Raw genomic sequence first — 18,230 nt, 5'->3', positions numbered from 1 at the left:
TCTGTCTCTTCTAATTTTTATCACCACAGGTTAGTTTTATCTGTTCTACAACTCTGAACAAATGGAATCAGAGGATATACTTTTGAATCTGTTTTTTTTTTTTTTTCTTATTTTATTGTTTTTGAGATATACTCATGTGTTAATTTATTCCTTTTTATTGCTGAGTAATATTCTAATATGTGGATATACCATAATTTATCTATTCTTCTGTTAATGGCTTACTTGAGATATTTCCATTTGGGGGCTATTATGAATGTAGCTGCTACAGACATTATTGTGCAAGGCTTTTGGGGGACACATGTTTTCATTGCTCTTGGATAAATTCCCAAGAGTAGAAATTCTGAGACAGCGGGGGAAAGATTTTAAAATGTCTTGTAGTTCTCTAATGTGGCTGTACTGTTTTATGCTCCGTTCAGCAATGTTTGAAGTTCTGATTGTTCTGCATCCTTGTCAGTATTTGGTATTGTCAGTCTTTTTAATTTTAACCATTCTAGTGGGTGTCTTGTTATATCATTGTGGTTTAATGTGTATTTCTGTGGTGAATAATGAGGTTGAACCCTTTTTTATGTGTTTTTTTAATGTGTGTGCTAAGGATGAAGCATAGCGCCCTGGACATTCTAGGCAAGCACTGTGAGCTAGCCCCTAGCCCCTCTTTTGAAGTCTTTTCACCATTAAAAATAAATTATTTGTCTTTTTATTAAGTTGTAGGATTAATTGTGTATTTTGGGTGCAAGTACTGTGTCACATATGTGTTGGTGAATATATTCTCCTAATCTTTGATTTGCTTGTCCCCCTTTTTTTGGTATTTGGGGTTGAACCCAGGGGCTCTACCCTGAGCCACACCCCTTCTTATTTTATTTTTTGACAACATCTTGTCAAATTGCCCAGGCTAGCCTCAAACTTGTAATCCTCCTGTCTCAGCCTCCCCTGTGCCACTGTACTAGGCTAATTTGCCTATTAATTTTCTATTTCTTTCCTTTTTTCTGTGCTAGGGATTGAATCCATGGGTGCTGTATCACTGAGCCATATCCCTAACCCTTTTTATTTTTTATTTTGAGACAAGGTCTTGCTAAGTTACCCAGGCTAGACTTGAATTTGTAATTCTCCTGCCTCAGCCTCCCAAATTGCTGGGATTATAGGCATGTACCACTGTGCCTGGATGCCTGTTCATTTTCCGAATGGTATCTTTTGATAAGCAGATATTTCCTTTTTTTTTTTTTTAATTTTTTTTAATTGTGGCAAAATATTTATAACATAAAATGAAATTAAAATCATGGTGCAGCCATCACCACTATACATTTCCAGAACATTTTCATCATCTTAAACGGCAACTCTGTATTCATTAAACAATTACCCCTATTTTTCCCCTCTCCAAATCCCTGGTTACCTTTATTACATACACTTCCTGTGTCTGTGAGTTGCCTATTCTAGGTATCTCCTATAATAGAATCATACAATATTTATCCTTTTGTTCTGACTTATTTTACTTTACATAATGTTTTTAAGATTCATCATGTTGCAGAATTCATCATGTGGTAGAATTTCATTCCTTTTTATATGTATATACCATATTTTCTGTATCCATTCTTCTGTTGGTAGACTTTGGGGCTATTACCACCTTTTAGCTGTTGTGCATAATAGTGCTATGAATATAGGTGTCCAGGATCTAGTTGTATTGTTGCTTTCAGTTCTTTTGAGATACACCTACAAGTGGAACTGCTGGATCAGAAGGTGTTTGTTTTGAGAAACTGTCATCCTCTTTTCTACAGTGGCTACACCATTTTACATTCCCATCAGCAAAGCATGAAGGCTCCCATTTCTCCATACCCTTACCAGTACTTGTTATTTCCCATTTTTCTGCTAAGACTTCTTAATGTATGTGCAGTGGTACCTAATTGGTTGATTTTCTTTTCCCTAATGGCTAGTGATGTTTGAGTGTCTTTTCATGTGTTTATCTTCTTTAGAAAAATACCTATTTGCATCCTTTTCCCATTTTTTTAAATTGGGTTTTGTATCGTTTTTTATATATTGTGGATATTAATCTCTTATCAGATTTTATTTGAAAATATTATCTCCCATTCTGTGGGGTTGTTCACTCTACTTGTTTTTTTTTTTTTTTTGGTGGTGGTGGTGGTGCAGAGGTCCTGGGACTGAACTCAGTACTTGACCACTGAGTCACATCCCCAGCTCTATTTTGTATTTATTTAGAGACAGAGTCTCATTGAGTTGCCTAGCACCTTGCTTTTGCTGAGGCTGGCTTTGAACTCTTGATCCTCCTGCCTCAGCCTCCTAAGCCACTGGGATTATAGGTGTGTGCCATAGTGCCTGGCTTACTGCTTGTTTTTTGATGCATAGAAGTTTTTAATATTAATGCAGCTCAGTTTGCCTATTTCCCTTTTATTACTATATACAGGAAATCATTGCTAATTTCAGCATCATGAAGCTTTTTGCCTCTGTTTTCTTGTCAAAGTTTTGTAGTTTTAGCCCATATGTTTACGTCTTTGGTCCATTTGTATGTAGCATTAGGTAAGTGTCCAGCTTCCTTCTTTTGTGGATATCCAGTTTCCCCAACCCCATTTGTTGAAAACACTGTCTTTTCTCCATTGTATAGTCTTAGCACACTCCTCAAAAATCTTTTGACCATATATGTGAGACTTTATTTCTGGACTCTGTTCTAAGTGTCTGTCTTTATGCTGGTATTACAATGTTTTGATTAGCTTTTGTAGTAGTTTTGAAATTACGACATGTGCATTCTCCCAACTTGTCATTTTCAAGATTATTTTAGGTCCTTGGTGTTCTTTGAAATTATATATGACCTTTTTTTCCCCCATTGTTGCATTTTTTTTTTTTTTTTCTTTTTTTGATGGGGCCGGGGATCAAACTCAGGGACTCACGTGCATGCTAGGCAAGTGCTGTACCACTGAGCTACATTATCAGCACTTCCCCACTCTTTTTTTTGAGACAGGGTCTTGTTATGTTACTGAAGTTGGTCTCCAAACTCCCTGGCTCAAGAGATCCTCTCTCAACTTTCTGAAGAGCTGGGACTGTAGGCATGTGTTGCTACTCCTGGCTGTATATGAATTTTAGGATGGGATATTCTCTTTCTGCAAAAACTGCCATTAGGATTTTGATAGGCATTGCATTGAATCTGTAGGTTATTTTGGATAGCATTGTCATTTTAATAGTAACAAGTCTTCTAATCCATGAACATATATCCATTTATTTATGTCTTTAATTTCTTTTGGCAGTGTTTTGTTGCTTTCAGTGTACAAGTCTTTACATCCTTAATTTATTCCTAAGTATTTTATTCTTTTTGATACTATTATATATTGAATTGTTTTCTTAATTTCCTTTCAGGACTATTCATTTTTAGTATGTAGAAGTGATTGATTTTTAGGTTGTAGTTTGATGTTGTATCCTGCAAGTTGCCCAAAGTCACTTATTAGTTATAACAGGTTTTTTTTGTTGTTGTTGTTTTGTTTGGTTTGGTGTGGAATCTTTTTCTATTGTAAGATCATGTCATCTGTGAAGTAAGATAGTTTAACTTCCTGCTTTCTAACTTGGATATTGAGAAGTTTAAAAATTTGAAGATGAAATATAATTTATCACTTTTTCTTTCGGTATTGATTTGTTTTCTCTCTAAAATGCCTCCCTTCACAAGTCATGAAAATATTACTCTATTTTCATGAAAACTTTTTTCCTTTATCCTTTATGTTTGTGGTATATCTGAAATTAATTTTTGTGTATTGTGTGACATAGGGGTCAAGGGTCTTTTTTTTTTCTTATAGATATCCAGTTGTTCACTACTTGTTGAAAATACTTTTTCCCATTTAATTTTTTTAAAAAATTTATCTTCTTTTTAAAAATTTTACTCTTTTCATAAATTACTTGTGTATGTGTGACTTCAGGGCTCTGTTCCATTCCATTTGTTCATCCTTTTGTCAGTACCATACATATCTTGACAAAAGAAATCTCGCAAATAGTATGTTTCCCAGCTTTGTTCTTTTTTTCAAGATTATTTTGGCTAGTTTAGGATTTTTGCATTTACATATAAGTTTTGGAATCAGCTTTCAATTTATCCAAAAAGCTTCAGCAGTGTTTTGTAGTTTTCAGTGTAGAGGTTGTACAATATCTTTTGTTGTTTATTCCCAAGAATGTTTTGAGTTTACATTATTACAAATGATTTTTAAAAATTTTACTTTCTTATTATTGATTGCTAGTATTTTTTTTGTGTGTATGTATATTGACTGCATCCTGTGAGAATTTACTTAATAGTGCTAATAGATATTGGCAGGTTCCTTAAGGTTATTTTTATTTACAAAATCATGTCTTCAGATAGTTTTACTCTCCTTTTCAATCTGTATGCTTTTTAATTTTTTCTTGTCTTATTGCACTGACTAGTGCCTCCAGTATGATGTTGAATGAAGTCATGAGGCACATATCCTTGCTTTGGTCCAGAAAGCAAATGTTAACATTATGTATGATGTTAGCTGGATGTTTTTAAATATGTCCTTCATTAGGTTGACAAAGTTTTCTTCTGTTTCTCATTTGATGAGAGTTTTTCACCATGGGTAAATGTTTAATTTTGTCAAATACTTTTTCTTTATTTGAAGAAATTATTACATGGTTCTTCTTCTTTGTACTAGTAATACAATTAATTACAGTGGGTAATTTTCAAATGGCTAAAAAAGTCTGGCATTTTTGGATAACCTCTAGTTGATCATGATGTATCACCACTTTATATATTGTTATATTTGATACAATAACATTTTATTCATGAGGGAAATTAGTCTCTAATTCTGTATTCTTTGCCTGGTTTTAGTATCAGGGTTTTGTTGGTCTTTTTTTCCCCACATTTTTTTTATTGGTACAGTATAGTTGTAAATAATGAGATTTGTTGTTACATATTCATACATGCCCACGATATAGCAATATAATTTGGCCAATATCACTTCCTAGCACTTTCCCCCTCTATGTTAGTTTCTTAACATGACTTTGGAAATGATTCCTCCTTTGTATTTTTTGGAATAATTTATATAACATTGGTTATTTTTTCTTTTTAAAACCTATTGATAAGATTAGCTGGTGGAGCTATTTGAGTTTGCTTTCTAGGACATTTTAAAGGTCAGTTTTTTAAATAGATACAGGGTTTTTCAGATTCTTTGGGGTTTTTTGGTTGTTTTCAATAATTTTGGGGGGGGGTAGGTACTGGGGATTGAACTCAGGGTCACTCTACCACTGAGTCATATTCCCAGCCCTATTTTGTATTTTATTTAGAGACAGGGTCTCACTGAGTTGCTTAGCCACCTTGCTTTTGCTGAGGCTGGCTGTGAAGTCCTAATCCTCCTATTTCAGCCTCCTGAGTAGCTGGGCTTGCAGGTGTGTGCCGCTGCACCTGGCCTCTCCCCCCTTAGTTTTGTCAGTGTTTACTTCAGCTGTTTGGGATCTTTGTTATTAGGCACATGCACATTGAAGATTGTCTTGTCCTCTTGATTAGCTGAGCTTTTGTCATTATAAAATATTTATCTCTAGTAATACTCTTTATTTTGAAGTCTACTCTGCTACATCAGCCTTTGTAGCCTAGTGCTTACATGGTTTTTTTCTGTCCTTTTGTTTTCAACCTTTGTTTTTATGATTAAATGTATTTCTTGTGAACATGGTTGAGTCTTACCTTTTTGTCCAGTCTGACCTATATAAAAGACTCTGCCTTTTAATTGGGGTAGTTCGACATTTACATTGAGTTTAATTAGTATGTTTGAGTTTAAATCCCCTATCTTGGTTGGTTGGTTTCTTTTTACCCTGTTTGTTCTTGTTTCTCTGTTCCTTTCCTTTTTTCCTTTTTGGGGAGAATAATTGAGTATTTTTAGTACTCCTTTTTATTTCTTTGGGTTTTTTTTATGTGCCTTTTTGTGTTATGTTTTAGTTGTTGCTGTAGAGATTACAGTATGCATTTTTAATTTATCATAGCCTCCCTTCCAAAAATATTCTGCTGCAATGTAGGAACCTCATAATAGTATACATGCAATTATTGTCCTGCCACCTTTGTGTTCTTGTTTTTATATAAACTCTATATTATTATTTTTACTTTAAATAAATTGTGCTTTTAAAGATATATGCACCTACACATATAATTTTTTAATGTTCTTGGTATTTACTGACATAGTTAGCCTCTCTGGTATTCTTCATGCCTTCTTGGAGAACCACATTTCTACTTGAAATAATTATGTTACATCCTATTTTTGTAGTGCAAGCCTGCTATAGACTAATTCCTTCAGCTTTTGTCTATTTAAAAATGTATTTGTTTCCCTTTCATTTTGAAGGATATTTGCACTGGATATGGAATTTGAGGTTGATCATTTTTATTCTTTCAGCACTTTAAACATATTATTCCATATTTTTTGCCCTGTGTTTCTGATGAGAAGTCAGCCATTGTTCCCTGCATGTCATGTGTCTGTTTTCCTTTTGGCAACTTTCAAGATTTTCCTTTTAGTGCTGGTCATGGTGGTGCATGCCTGTAATCCCAGTGACTTGAGAGGCTGAGGCAGGAGGATCACAGGTTCAAAGCCAGCCTCAGGAAAAGCGAGGTGCTAAGCAACTCTGTGAGACCCTGTCTCTAAATAAAATACAAAATAGGGCTGGGGATGTGGCTCTGTGGCCAAGTGCCCCTGAGTACAGTCCCTGGTACAAAAAAAAAAAAAAAAAAGATTTTCCTTTTATATTTTTAGCAGGTTGGCCCTGAAACATTTTTCTGTGATTTTCTTTTTATTTATTTGGAATTGAGTGACCTTGGATCTATGGATTTATTTCATTCAATTTGGAAATTTCTTGGCCATTATCTTGTCAATATATATATTTTTTTATTCTACTTTTTCCCTCTGCTCCTGGGATTTCAGTTGTATTTATGTGAAACAAAGTGCTGTTGTCCCATAGACCTCAAGATGGCCTGATTTATTTTTATGTTTTACTTTTTTCTTTGTGTTTCAGTTTGGATTTCTATTGACCTGTCTGTCTTCAAGTTCACTAATTATGTTCAGTTTGCTGATAACCATCAAAATAATTGTTCTAATATATTTTTCATTCCTCAAAAATTTATTTGCTGGACTGGGGTTGTGGCTCAGTGGTAGAGTACTTGCCTAGCGTGTGTGAGGCACTGGGTTCGATTCTCAGCACCGCATATAAATAAATTAATTAATTAAATAAAAGGTCCATCAACAACTAAAAAAAAAAAATTAAAAAAAATTTATTTGCCTTTTAAATATATAGTTTCTATATCTTTGCTGAAATTCTCTATCCTCTCTATTCATCTTGTCTACCTTTCCACTAGATTATTTAATGTTTATCAGTTAAAGGTCCTATCTGACAGTTCCAAATTTGGGCTACTTCTGGGTCTTGTTCTGTTGGACTGTTTTCCCTCTTGTCAGTGGGTCCCATTTCTTGCTTCATCACTTACCTGAAAATTATTTATTAAATATCAGACATTGGCTGGGCATGGTGGTGCACACCTGTAATCCCAGTGACTTGGGAGGTTGAAGCAGGAAAATCTCAAATTCAAGGCCAGCCTCAGCAAGTTAGTAAGACACTCAGTAACTTAGTGAGACCCTGCCTCAAAATAAAAAATAAAAAGAACTGGGGATGTAGCTCAGTGGTAAAGTGCCCCTGGGTTCAATCCCTGGTACAAAAGACAAATAATTTAAAAAATACCAAATATGGTGTGTTTAAAGAAGAGTGAAGACTAAAGTAAAAAGGGTGATTGTCCGTGTATCTAGCGTGGTCTGTAATTTAACTGGGTCTGAGCTTTGCTATTGATTTATTTAGAATTAGTTTACCACTACTTTCAATTCTTTAAGGGTGGCTTGAGTACTTTGCTTTTAGCAGGATTTGGGACCTAAGTGTCTAGAGGACTTGACTAGTTCTGCTCTGCCCTCAGCCTTCAGTGGGCCCACGTGACTGCACCTAGTGTGAGGGTGGTCCTCTCAACTCTCCAGTCCCTTTACAAAAACAGATGGCTACTGCTCTAGCTCAGCTTCTCTGTGCTTATGTCACTTGGCTGTCTGTTTTGGTACCCTTCTGATATCTTTTTTTTTTCGTCTCCCAGTCACTGTAGTCTGCAGATCAAAGCTCTGGCCAAAATCCATGCCTTCGTTCAAGACACGTGAGTGCTGCACACTTCTCAGAATTCACCTATTTCAAGGGAAGAGCTTTTCTCCTCCCCAAGCTCTCTATTTATTTAATTTCAATAATCATTTAAAAACATGTTTGTGTCTCATATTCTGCTGTGGTCTCTAAAGGATGCCAGAGAGGCATACAGTGTGATAGGTGTTTAGAAGAAGGGCGCATGGTGAACCCTGTCATCCAGGTGGTCATGAGGACAGTCTCTCCCTTCCCTTGGGTGGGAAGGGGAGGTGATCCCATTTGGGAACCCGAACTCCTGCCTGCCCCCTGCTGTGCCTCTTCAGGGTTTTAATCACTTGCTGACTTTGTTTCCCTAGGACCCTGAGTGAGCCTCGGCAGGCAGAGATCCGAAAAGAGTGCCTCCGACTCTGGGGGGTGAGCTTCTCCCCCAACCCATTGTCACTTGGGGCAGGGACACTATAGAGAACAATGGAAATGTCACCTTAGGGTCTCCCCTACTTGAAAGTGTCTTCTACCCCCAGCATCCCATGGCTGGCCATCTCAGCACTGTTGGGAGTTATTTACTGGGCTCTTTAACTTCGGTTGTTCCTGCAGATGGGACAGAAAGGATGGAGTGCCGGTCATGGTGGCACATGCCTATAATCCCAGCAGCTCGGGAGGCTGAGGCAGGTGGATCTCGAGTTCAAAGCCAACCTTGGCAATTTAGCAAGGCTCTAAGCAACTCAGCGAGACCCTGTCTGAAAATGTCAAATGGGCTGGGAATGCGACTCTGTGGTTAACACCCCGCCCCCCAAAAAAGAAAAAGAAAAAGCAAGGGTGGGGAGGTGGACGGATGGGCTTCATTTTGCTGCTGGTAGCCCTATTTGCAACAATGACCAGCAGAGCCCCAGAGAAAAGGAGTAACTTCCAGGGTGTGCTGCCATGGTCAGAGAGCAGTGCGCCCTCCGCCTCGCCTCTTCCACCCTCTCCTCTCCTCATGTGCCATTTCCTCTTTCCCAGTGCGCATGCCTGTGCACATTCATACATGGCCTTGGTCAACAGCGCAACTTGAAAATCAAAGCTGTTTGCTTTCTCACTTCAGATCCCCGACCAGGCTAGAGTTGCTCCATCTTCCTCAGACCCAAAATCTAAGTTCTTCGAGCTCATCCAGGTAAATATGGTTTCTGTAATGGAAATAAAAAGTTGCAGGCCATATTCCAGGTGTGGAAGTTGTCACCAAGGCCCCCTGTGCCTGGCCTCCAGAAGGCCTGTGCAGGCACTGCTCCTGGGCCCAAGGGACTGGACTGAACCTGCACAGTGCAGAGCCTCTGCTGTAGGATGTGGAGTTCCCCAAGAGCATATCAGGACAGCAAGATTCTGGTCTTGAGATGTGCTTGTACCTGGCATTCCTGCCACCCAAGGGAGGTGCTACTGTCACGTCCTGGCAAGTGCAAGGTCCTATGGCCTTTGCCTGCAGGAGAGACATAGAGTGTGGGATGACCTTAGGCAGGGGAGCTGGGCAGAAGGCCATGGTAGCTGCCAGAGAAGTCCACAGGCCTGGCCTAACCCCAGGTTGCCTGTCCTGATTCTGGTAAGCTGGTTCTCGGGGTTCTTCTCTCTGGTTTTCCTATCACCCAACCTCTGGCTTTTCCTGCAGACCTCACTTAAATCTGGCTTAGATTGTGGGCCATCTGGCTGGTTTCATGGGGGTCACGGAAAGGAGAATAGGTTCAGGATGGCCCCAGAAGAATAATGTGTACATTTTTCTGAATGGAGTAGAGGGATTCCTTCACTGCTCTCAAACCATTGTGGAGAATCCTTGCTTTGTGTTATTGAAGGGACGGCTTTTATATTCTGGTGACATTTCCTTATAACTCTGGTAAATCAATCTGTACTCAGGGACTTGGTGTTCTTTCCTTTCCCAGCCTCTTCTAATAGGTCCTAAAGGAACACTCCAGGCAGATGGAAATAGATCCCATTTAGTGCATGGTTAGGTAGGGAAGGAGGAGCAGGGGAGCATTTTTCTGAGAGCAAGTGCTTCCTGTCCCTTGCCTCTCCCGGCTTACTCTAGACCATTCAGGCACCAGTACTGTCCGTGCCTTCTCCAGCCCAGCACTGTTTTCTCTGATCCATGGCTACAGGGCACTGAGATCGACATCTTCAGTTACAAGCCCACGCTGCTTACCTCCAAAACCCTGGAGAAAATCCGCCCTGTGCTCGACTACCGCTGCATGGTGTCTGGCAGCCAGCAGAAGTTCCTCCTTGGCCTGGGGGTAAGTCTGCAGCTGGCTTCCTACCAGCTCGGGGTGGTGGCAGTGCCCCATCTGTGGGAGTGTGGACAGCTGCCAGCTACACTTGGTGCATGTTCTCTTGGCTCCAAGGAGTTGTGGTTTGGCCCTAGAGAAAGTATTTCTTAAAACTTCATTTCCTTCCTTCCTCTGGGTTCACCAGGTGTCAGTCATGCATTTGTTTCTTCAGCTCTGCCTTGCTGAAGGGCACAGTGCTGCTTCTCTCGGGGTCAGGGCTCCCCAGGCTGGCAGCATGGTCTGCAGGCTTGAGCCCATGTAGCTGGTTCTTTGCAGCAGCACCCACTGCATGCCACTTCCTATTTTGCAAAGATAACCCTTTCCTTCCCTGGCCCACTGAGGTGATGTGAGGATAGCCTTGGTGAGTTTTGTACCTTCTTAACTGGATGAAGCTAGTGCTTTTTCTTTCAGTTCTGTCTTTCCATATAATTTGTGGAATTAGATTCAATATGATCCAGTCACCTCTTTTGTGTTCTCTCGCACTTTGTCTTTTTCTCCTTTTTCTTTCCCTGGACTCCTGCACCAACATGCGTTTACCTGTATTTTTCTTGAGAGCCAATAATTGTGAACTAAGGTCATTTGAAGGTGCCCTGAGGCCACCCATTCCCAACCAGCAGGACTAAGTCCCCTCTCCACCTCTCTTCTGCGGAGGCAATGGAGGACAGATGTATAAACTTCATCGCTCCTAGACATTTCTGATGTTTCCTCACCCCATCAGCTTGTAGCTGGCAAATAAAAGCCCTTTGAGAACCAAGTCTCTCATTCCTCGGTCTCCACACTGCCCTTGCTCTCTACCTATAGAAGTCCCAGATCTACACATGGGATGGCCGCCAGTCAGACCGCTGGGTCAAGCTGGATCTGAAGACAGAGCTGCCCCGGGATACTCTGCTCTCTGTGGAAATTGTACATGAACTCAAAGGGGAGGTCAGATATGATTCTGCTTGTGTGTTGGCCCTGTGGCTAGGGGACTGGGACACCAGAGCTGGACCCTTTGCCTTGGTTTAATTCAGTTACATTGTGTGATGAGTGACAGGGACCAGGGCTGGGGGAAAGTTTGGTAATGATTCCTTCTCTGGGAGCAGTTGCCCTAAACCATGAGATTCAGGCAGGAATGAACAGTCTCCATGTGTCAGAGGAGACCTTAGTCATCATTGTACATCCAGAGCCCTGACAAGCCCTTCGGGGTGGGGTTTTTTTGTTTTTGTTTTTTGTTTTTGTTTTTGTTTTTGTTTTTTTGGCTAGCAGCCAGTTTAGTTTTGATCTAAAATCCCCTGGGAAAGAAGAGACCTGTCATTTCCTGAGACCTTTGAGTCAAATAACCTTAGGGATGACATTCAGAACCATCAGTGGGAACAGTAGGCAAAGGGTGGGAAGCTGACCCTGGCCTGTGTTTAGAATCCTCCTTCCCCCAAGCAGTAGGTGGCAGGCCCAACCATGTCACAGGGGGCAGAATGGGCAGTGTACTTGTACTTCTAGGGGAAGGCCCAGCGGAAGATTAGTGCGATCCACATCCTTGACGTCCTTGTGCTGAATGGCAGCGATGTTCGAGAACAGCACTTCAATCAGCGGTCTGACCTGGGCCCCAGGATAGGGAGGGTGAGGGTGGGCCTGGGCAGCTCTCTGGGCAGTAGCCTCCTGAGGCTTGCCCCTCACCCTGGCCTCTGCTTATGGACGTCCTGAGAGTTTCCCTCTCCTGCTCACTGGCTGTCCCAAGGGCAGGGTAAGAAATTGGTGTTGACACTTCAGAGTTTGGGCCTTGGTTGTCAATCCCACCACACTCTTGCCACTGCTCAGATTGAGGTGATATTTGTGTTAAGGTTGAGCAAGAGGGTGACCTTTTTGGAAGAGGGAGGGTCTCCTCTGAAAAATATGTCCAGTGCTTGGGTGGTCCTATTTGAGTTGGTGTCCCTGGTTTGGGGTGACAGGGTAGACACCTCCAATAAAGATGACACTTGAAGTTCTAGTGGAGATGACTGAGCACAGCTGAAGGCTCACTTGAGGAAAGCCAGCCAGGATGTAGTGGAATTAGAGGTCAGAACCCAAGGGGGAGGGCAGGAGTGAGGACGGCAGTGCAAAGGGCAGGGCGGGCTTCTGGGGGGACACCTATGCTTCCTCTTGGCAGTTGTGCTATAGATTCAAGTTCTCCCGTTGGTGCTGTGAAGTCGCCCTGGGGCAGGGGTGCTGGCAGGGGTGGTCTGACTTGGCTCTGAGCGACTGTTTGGATTGTAGAATTCAGCTTGCGGAGAAATTTGTGAAGGCGGTTTCCAAGCCCAGTCGGCCTGACATGAACCCCATCAGGTGAGCACATGCTCTCCCTCTTCTCCAGTCCCCTCTTGGTTGTTTCCTTTGGCCACTGCCTGCTTCTCCATCCATTGAGGGACAGGAGGGCTCAGTGGAGAGTGCCAGGCAAGGCTAGTGTTAGAAGGGACGGCCTTGCTGAGTGGTTTGTCTGGGGGCGCTAGGTAGGTGGCTCTCAGCCTGGAGTGTTGCCCTGGCCTGCCTGGCAGTGAGCCAGCCTCCACGGTAGACTCATTCTAGGGGTCAAGGTGTCCTCACTTAAGGTGTACTTGCTTCTGAGAGTGCTGACACACCTCATGAACGCTAGAGGGTCATGAGCATTTTTTCAGGTAAGAAATGGATACTAAGACAGCGGGGATTTTGAATACGAAGAGGAAGGCTTGAGGAAGTAGGCCAGGGTTTGCTGTCAGGGGCAGAGAGGGAAAGGATAGTCAGGGAGAAGACGGAGAACAGACCTCCCCAGGTCTGAAGGGCACTGCTGAGCCCCGCTGCATGGACTGCATGGGACTAGAGACTGAGATGTCTGTACCAAAACCAGTTTTATTGTTCATTTGAATGTAAATTTATTTAGTTAAAATTAAACCCACGTTTGAGAATGCCTTTTATAAATGTCTATGCTTTGAAGAGTAGCTTCCAGGGTGTCCTTTGCTTGAAGTCTGGTTGCTGGGTCTGGGTGCCTGACACAGTAGCAGTTCCAAAGGCATGTGACGTCTGGCCTCCTGTGGTGATGGCTCGAGGACAGGAGTGATGGCAGAGAACTTTGCCCCCCTATCCTCCCTCCTATCCTCCAATAACCATAGCTGCACCCCTAGTTGCCTGGGGTAATACGAGAGCTGCTTGCCAGCTTTGAGTCCTAGCTGTGTCTGTGTGGGACAGCAGTGCCCCAGGCTGGGTATCCTCATTCTTGGTGAACTGAGTGGTTGCAGGGAGAGCCAAGGCAGAGGGCAAGGGCAGGCACAGCCTCCTGCGTCCCCAGAAGCCTTATCCTCTCCCCCCGCTCTACCTGCAGAGTGAAGGAGGTGTACAGGCTGGAGGAGATGGAGAAGATTTTTGTCAGGTGAGTGACTCAACCCAGTGCAGTTTGGAATTTAAGTTGAGGATTCCTTCCCTTTTTTTGTAGAGACAGGTTGTGGGTAGGGTGGGGAGGTAGCCCTGGTGCACTCCCACCCCCTGCTCACCGCCTGTGTGGCTCTGCTGCAGCCTGCACCCCCCTCCCCAGCTGACTCAGCACCCTGTCAGGAGGGGAGCAGGGCGGACATGTGTCAGGCAGAAATATGGGCTCATTGATGCTGTAATAGTTACGATTGTTCCTGCGAGGGGCAGAGCAGCAAGCTGCTTGGAACACTATAAATCCCAGCTCCCAGTGCTGAGAGATTGAGCCTGGAGGGGACCAGGGGGGCATAAATGCTCCCTTGTAATCTTCCGTGTGTGGGGTGCATGGTGCTTGCAGATCTTATTCTCAGTATGGGAGCTGGGCTGTGTCTCGGTGCTCTTGGGGAGGCAGTTACTGTTAACTCTCTAGTGGCCACAGTGATGACATGGGTGGAGGGCTGAAGACTCAGTCAGGACTGAAGATTTCAGTCTTGCTGGAATCACCCTGGAGGCACCCACCCCCAAGTAGCAGTGGCTGGGCAGGGTCATTTGTCACTCCTCTGCTTCTGTTGCTTGAGATCTAAACCCAGCACTACCAACATCGCTGTGTGCCTGGCGCAATTCACTTAAGGCTCTGTGCCTCAGTTTCTTCTTAGGTTGAAGCAGCACAGAATGAAAAAATTGGTATGACTGATGTTAAGGTTTTCTATCTCACACACACTCACACTCCTGTTTGTACACTTACTTGGAATCAGGTTAGAAATGAAGATCATCAAGGGATCCAGCGGCACTCCGAAGCTCAGCTACACAGGGCGGGATGACAGACACTTTGTGCCCACAGGCCTGTACATCGTCAGGACCGTGAACGGTGGGTGATGGTTTCCTGCCTCCTCTGCACACTCTACCTGAGTCAGAGCTAGCTGAGGGCTCCCTGTGACGGTGGGGTAGATGGCAGCCAGGCTGGCACTTCCCTGAGGTATATGTTAGGGGACTGTGTGTCCTGAGCCTCTTCTGTTCTTGGGTGGGCCGGGGGGTTGGGTTGGGGGCGGGAAGGGGCTGGCTTGTAGATGCATGCATGGCGAGCTGGGATCTGTGCATTTGTCCCCTGTGGGGTGATGTTACCCCTCATGGTAGGTGGACAGGACAGGTGTGTTTGTTGAGAAATAATCATTAATCCTCCTCCTGGAGCCTTCCAGGCTGGTGATGGAGGCAGCATACTCAAGCTGTTCCCTGCCTGCTCTTGGAGGGAGGAGGGAAGGACAAACAGGCATGCCCATGTACTGTTGACCCATCCGCATGGGTACTATGCCCTTTCTGAGCTCCTTCCCCTCTTCTCCTATCAGAGCCCTGGACTATGGCATTCAGCAAAAGCTTCAAGAGGAAATTCTTCTACAACAAGAAAACCAGGAACTCCACCTATGATCTCCCTACTGATGCCATCGCCCCATTTCAGTGAGTAACCTCCTTTTAAGCTGCCTTTTCTGCAGCCCCAAGTCCTCCTGTGAGGGGCCAGCCTTGAGGCCTGAGACTGAGCAATGCCACACCAGGGCTCCAGTGAGCCTGGGCTGGGTTCTGTCCCTGTTAGGAACGCCCAAGTATAGCTGAGCCTGGCCAGTAAGCTCAGTGAGGAGCAATACCTGGACCTGCCGTGATGGTGGGGTCTGGGTGTGAAGGGCCTATATGGGCAGGGCACTGGCCCATGGAGCAGTGACAGCTTGCATGACATTCTGACACTGGCCTAATGCTAGGAGAGAACCTGGTGGTGGGAACATCCTGAAGGCCCCCTGCAGCCTTGTGCCTTGGGACTAAAGGTCCCAGGTGTCCCTCATTAGGACCCAGCATCCATTTGCTAGGCTGTTAGTCATAGTGTTTTTTTGTTTTTTTTTTTGGGTGCTGGGGATCGAACCCAGGGCCTTGTGCTTGCAAGGAAAGCACTCTACCGACTGAGCTATCTCCCCAACCCCAGTCATAGTGTTTTAAAAAAAAATTTTTTTTTAATTGTTGATGGACTTTTCTTTTATTCATTTATTTATATGTGGTGCTGAGAATCGAACCCAGTGCCTCACACACTAGGCAAGTGCTCTACCACTGAGCCACAACCCCAGCCCCTGGTCATAGGTTTTGACAGCAGCCCTGTTGCCTAAAACTAGCCACTGACATTTGTTTCTGTCTCCTCATACTGTCCCACTAGAGAAGCACAGACAGATAACCCAGAACAGCAGTAATTCTAGGAGTTCAGTTGGATGCAGTAAGCAGCAGCTGTCTGTTGAAGAATTGGTTCTGGGAGGCACAGGAGGAGCTGGTGCCTACTGGGTACTTTTTGGTTATCAGAGAGAAGACCCTCAACTGAAGTCATTGACTAGACCCCCTCCCCCCGCCTCCTTAAGAATACCTATCCTGAGTCACTGTTGCTAGGGGTGGGCTAGTGATCTCTTGGTCCTTGGTCACTCAGGTACAGCCCTCTGACCTCTCCCCTCTCCTCTTTCCCAGCATCTGCTACTATGGCCGGCTCTTCTGGGAGTGGGGGGATGGCATCCGTGTGCATGACTCCCAGAAGCCCCAGGACCCAGACAAGCTGTCCAAGGAGGACGTCCTTTCCTTCATCCAGACGCACAGCGCCTGAGGGCCTTGGGAGGCTCCACCCCTGCAGAATGCCCTGTCATTCTCCAAGATGGGACACTCTGCACCTGGGGCTCCCAGCACTGGTTCTTTCTTGCCTCTTGGAAAAGGACTGGGAAGAGCTAAGCCTGGCCTTGGGAGCAGGTTGGCCACCTCTCTCCTTGAGCAGCTCAGTCAGGGCCTTTCGGAGACACATGTTCCTTTTGGGACACCCTCTGCCTGGGAACTGTTTCCCCTACCAGGACTCAACCTGAAGGAAGCTGTTCCTGAGGCAGGTTTGCGGTCAGTGCCCAGGGCACGTGGGGCTGGTGGAGAACGTGTTAGAGAGTAGCAGGCTTTGGGTTCTGCTCTTCTCTCCAGAGTCCTGTAGACTCATTTTTCTGAGTTCCATGCACTGCCTCTTAGGGTGGCTAGGCCCCTGCTTTGCCCAACTTTTATTGGGCCAGTCCTGGGTAGGTGGCAGCCCATTGTCATGAGCTGGCCAGGAGCAGCTGTTGTACAAATCAAAGTTTTGTTTCTTTGAACTTGCTGTTTTGATGCCAAGTTGGAGAAGACTTTCTTGTCTCTTCCCCATACCCATCCTGGCGTTCTTCCCAGCCAAGACCTCTGATAGTCCCGGCAGGCCGGGAAGGAGGAGTGTAGGCCCAACGTCACTGACACCATATTGAAGTTCAGACTGTGCTGTCTTTGGTACTGGTGCAACTGCCTCCTGGGGTTCTAGAACCTTCCTGGGCCACCCATTTTGATCCAAACATTGAGCAGCTCAGAGGGTGGGAAGTAGCCTTGAAGACCTGCCTTCACCTCTCCCCTAGTAGCAGTGACCCCACCAGTAGCAGGTACCTCCAGGGTCAGTATAGCACTGGCCCTCTGGAAGTCACACACTGCCTTTGCCCTAACCACCCTAGGGCCTTGGCAGAGTTCTGAGCTGGAGGTAGCCACCCTTTCCTTTGTTCTTCCTCCCAATCTGGAGATACAATCTGCTTTTGTTTGTCTCTGTGTGGTCACTCCATTTCCTCTATCTTGGCAGAGGGAGGAGGGGAAGCTGGGCAGCAGCTTTGGGTGGGGGAGGGTATCTATGGTTGTTTTTTAATAGGAAATACCTCTCAGAGATGTTCATGCGGGCTCCCTAGGGCCCCATCCCAGTGCCAGGCTGGTTTCCATGGAGATAGGGCACTGAGGCTCTCGGCAGGTTGGAATTGACTCCACCATGGGGGTCCTTCAGCCAGCATCCAGCCTCCCACCCCCCAGGCTGGCGGCAGCACCACTGAGATGCTGTATTTCCACCCAATTCTGGGTATATTAGTGTGTCTTGCAGAATCTTGGATCATTAAAGATAAACATATTTTTAATGCCTGTGTGGCTCTGTGCTGGGGCTGTTGCTATTTGTCCTCAGTACTTTGTGGTCTGGGACTGGCTTGGATGAAGCAGCTTGGGCCAGAGGTGAAGGGAGAGAAAGCGCTACTCAAAGAAGAGAGGAGAAAAGGAGGTTTGTTTCATCGGAGTCTGTCCAAGCACCCGGGCCCCCGGGGCTTGCAGGACCGCTGCTAGAGAGGGAGCCCAAGAAACCAGGAAATCATGCAGCTCCTGTTAGAAGTAGGGACAGGGGACCGAATGAACTACAGCCCCAGGAGGGCAGCAAGGCACCTTCCCTCTCTACATAAATCACGTAGCTCACTCTGTGGTGGCACTGTGACAATCCAGGATCAGTCTGTGACTAAAATAACAGAGGCGCCAGACCAATTAGTGTCACTAGACCAGGGATTGAGAGGGAAGGAGAAAAGGTTTTGCTGACCTGGCCAGCCT

General features: G+C 44.6%; 1 protein-coding gene across 2 annotated transcripts in view; it reads left to right on the top strand.

The window, feature by feature from the left end:
• The window catches only part of Cmtr1 (cap methyltransferase 1), a 47,807-nt gene extending 30,033 nt beyond the window's left edge, over positions 1–17,774 (top strand). For both annotated transcript variants that reach the window (XM_047558488.1, XM_047558487.1), the window contains exons 14-24: positions 8,096–8,152; positions 8,490–8,547; positions 9,215–9,283; positions 10,254–10,385; positions 11,220–11,342; positions 11,895–11,986; positions 12,648–12,716; positions 13,726–13,773; positions 14,564–14,676; positions 15,152–15,260; positions 16,299–17,774. In XM_047558488.1, the coding sequence (XP_047414444.1) occupies positions 8,096–8,152; positions 8,490–8,547; positions 9,215–9,283; positions 10,254–10,385; positions 11,220–11,342; positions 11,895–11,986; positions 12,648–12,716; positions 13,726–13,773; positions 14,564–14,676; positions 15,152–15,260; positions 16,299–16,431 (1,003 nt within the window). In that variant the 3' untranslated portion in view covers positions 16,432–17,774. The remainder of the gene's footprint in view (positions 1–8,095; positions 8,153–8,489; positions 8,548–9,214; positions 9,284–10,253; positions 10,386–11,219; positions 11,343–11,894; positions 11,987–12,647; positions 12,717–13,725; positions 13,774–14,563; positions 14,677–15,151; positions 15,261–16,298) is intronic.
• The last annotated feature ends 456 nt before the right edge of the window (positions 17,775–18,230 follow it).

The sequence above is a fragment of the Sciurus carolinensis genome, chromosome 7 (assembly GCF_902686445.1).
Source record: "Sciurus carolinensis chromosome 7, mSciCar1.2, whole genome shotgun sequence".
NCBI lineage: Eukaryota > Metazoa > Chordata > Mammalia > Rodentia > Sciuridae > Sciurus > Sciurus carolinensis.
This window is presented reverse-complemented; position numbering and strand designations above follow the sequence as displayed.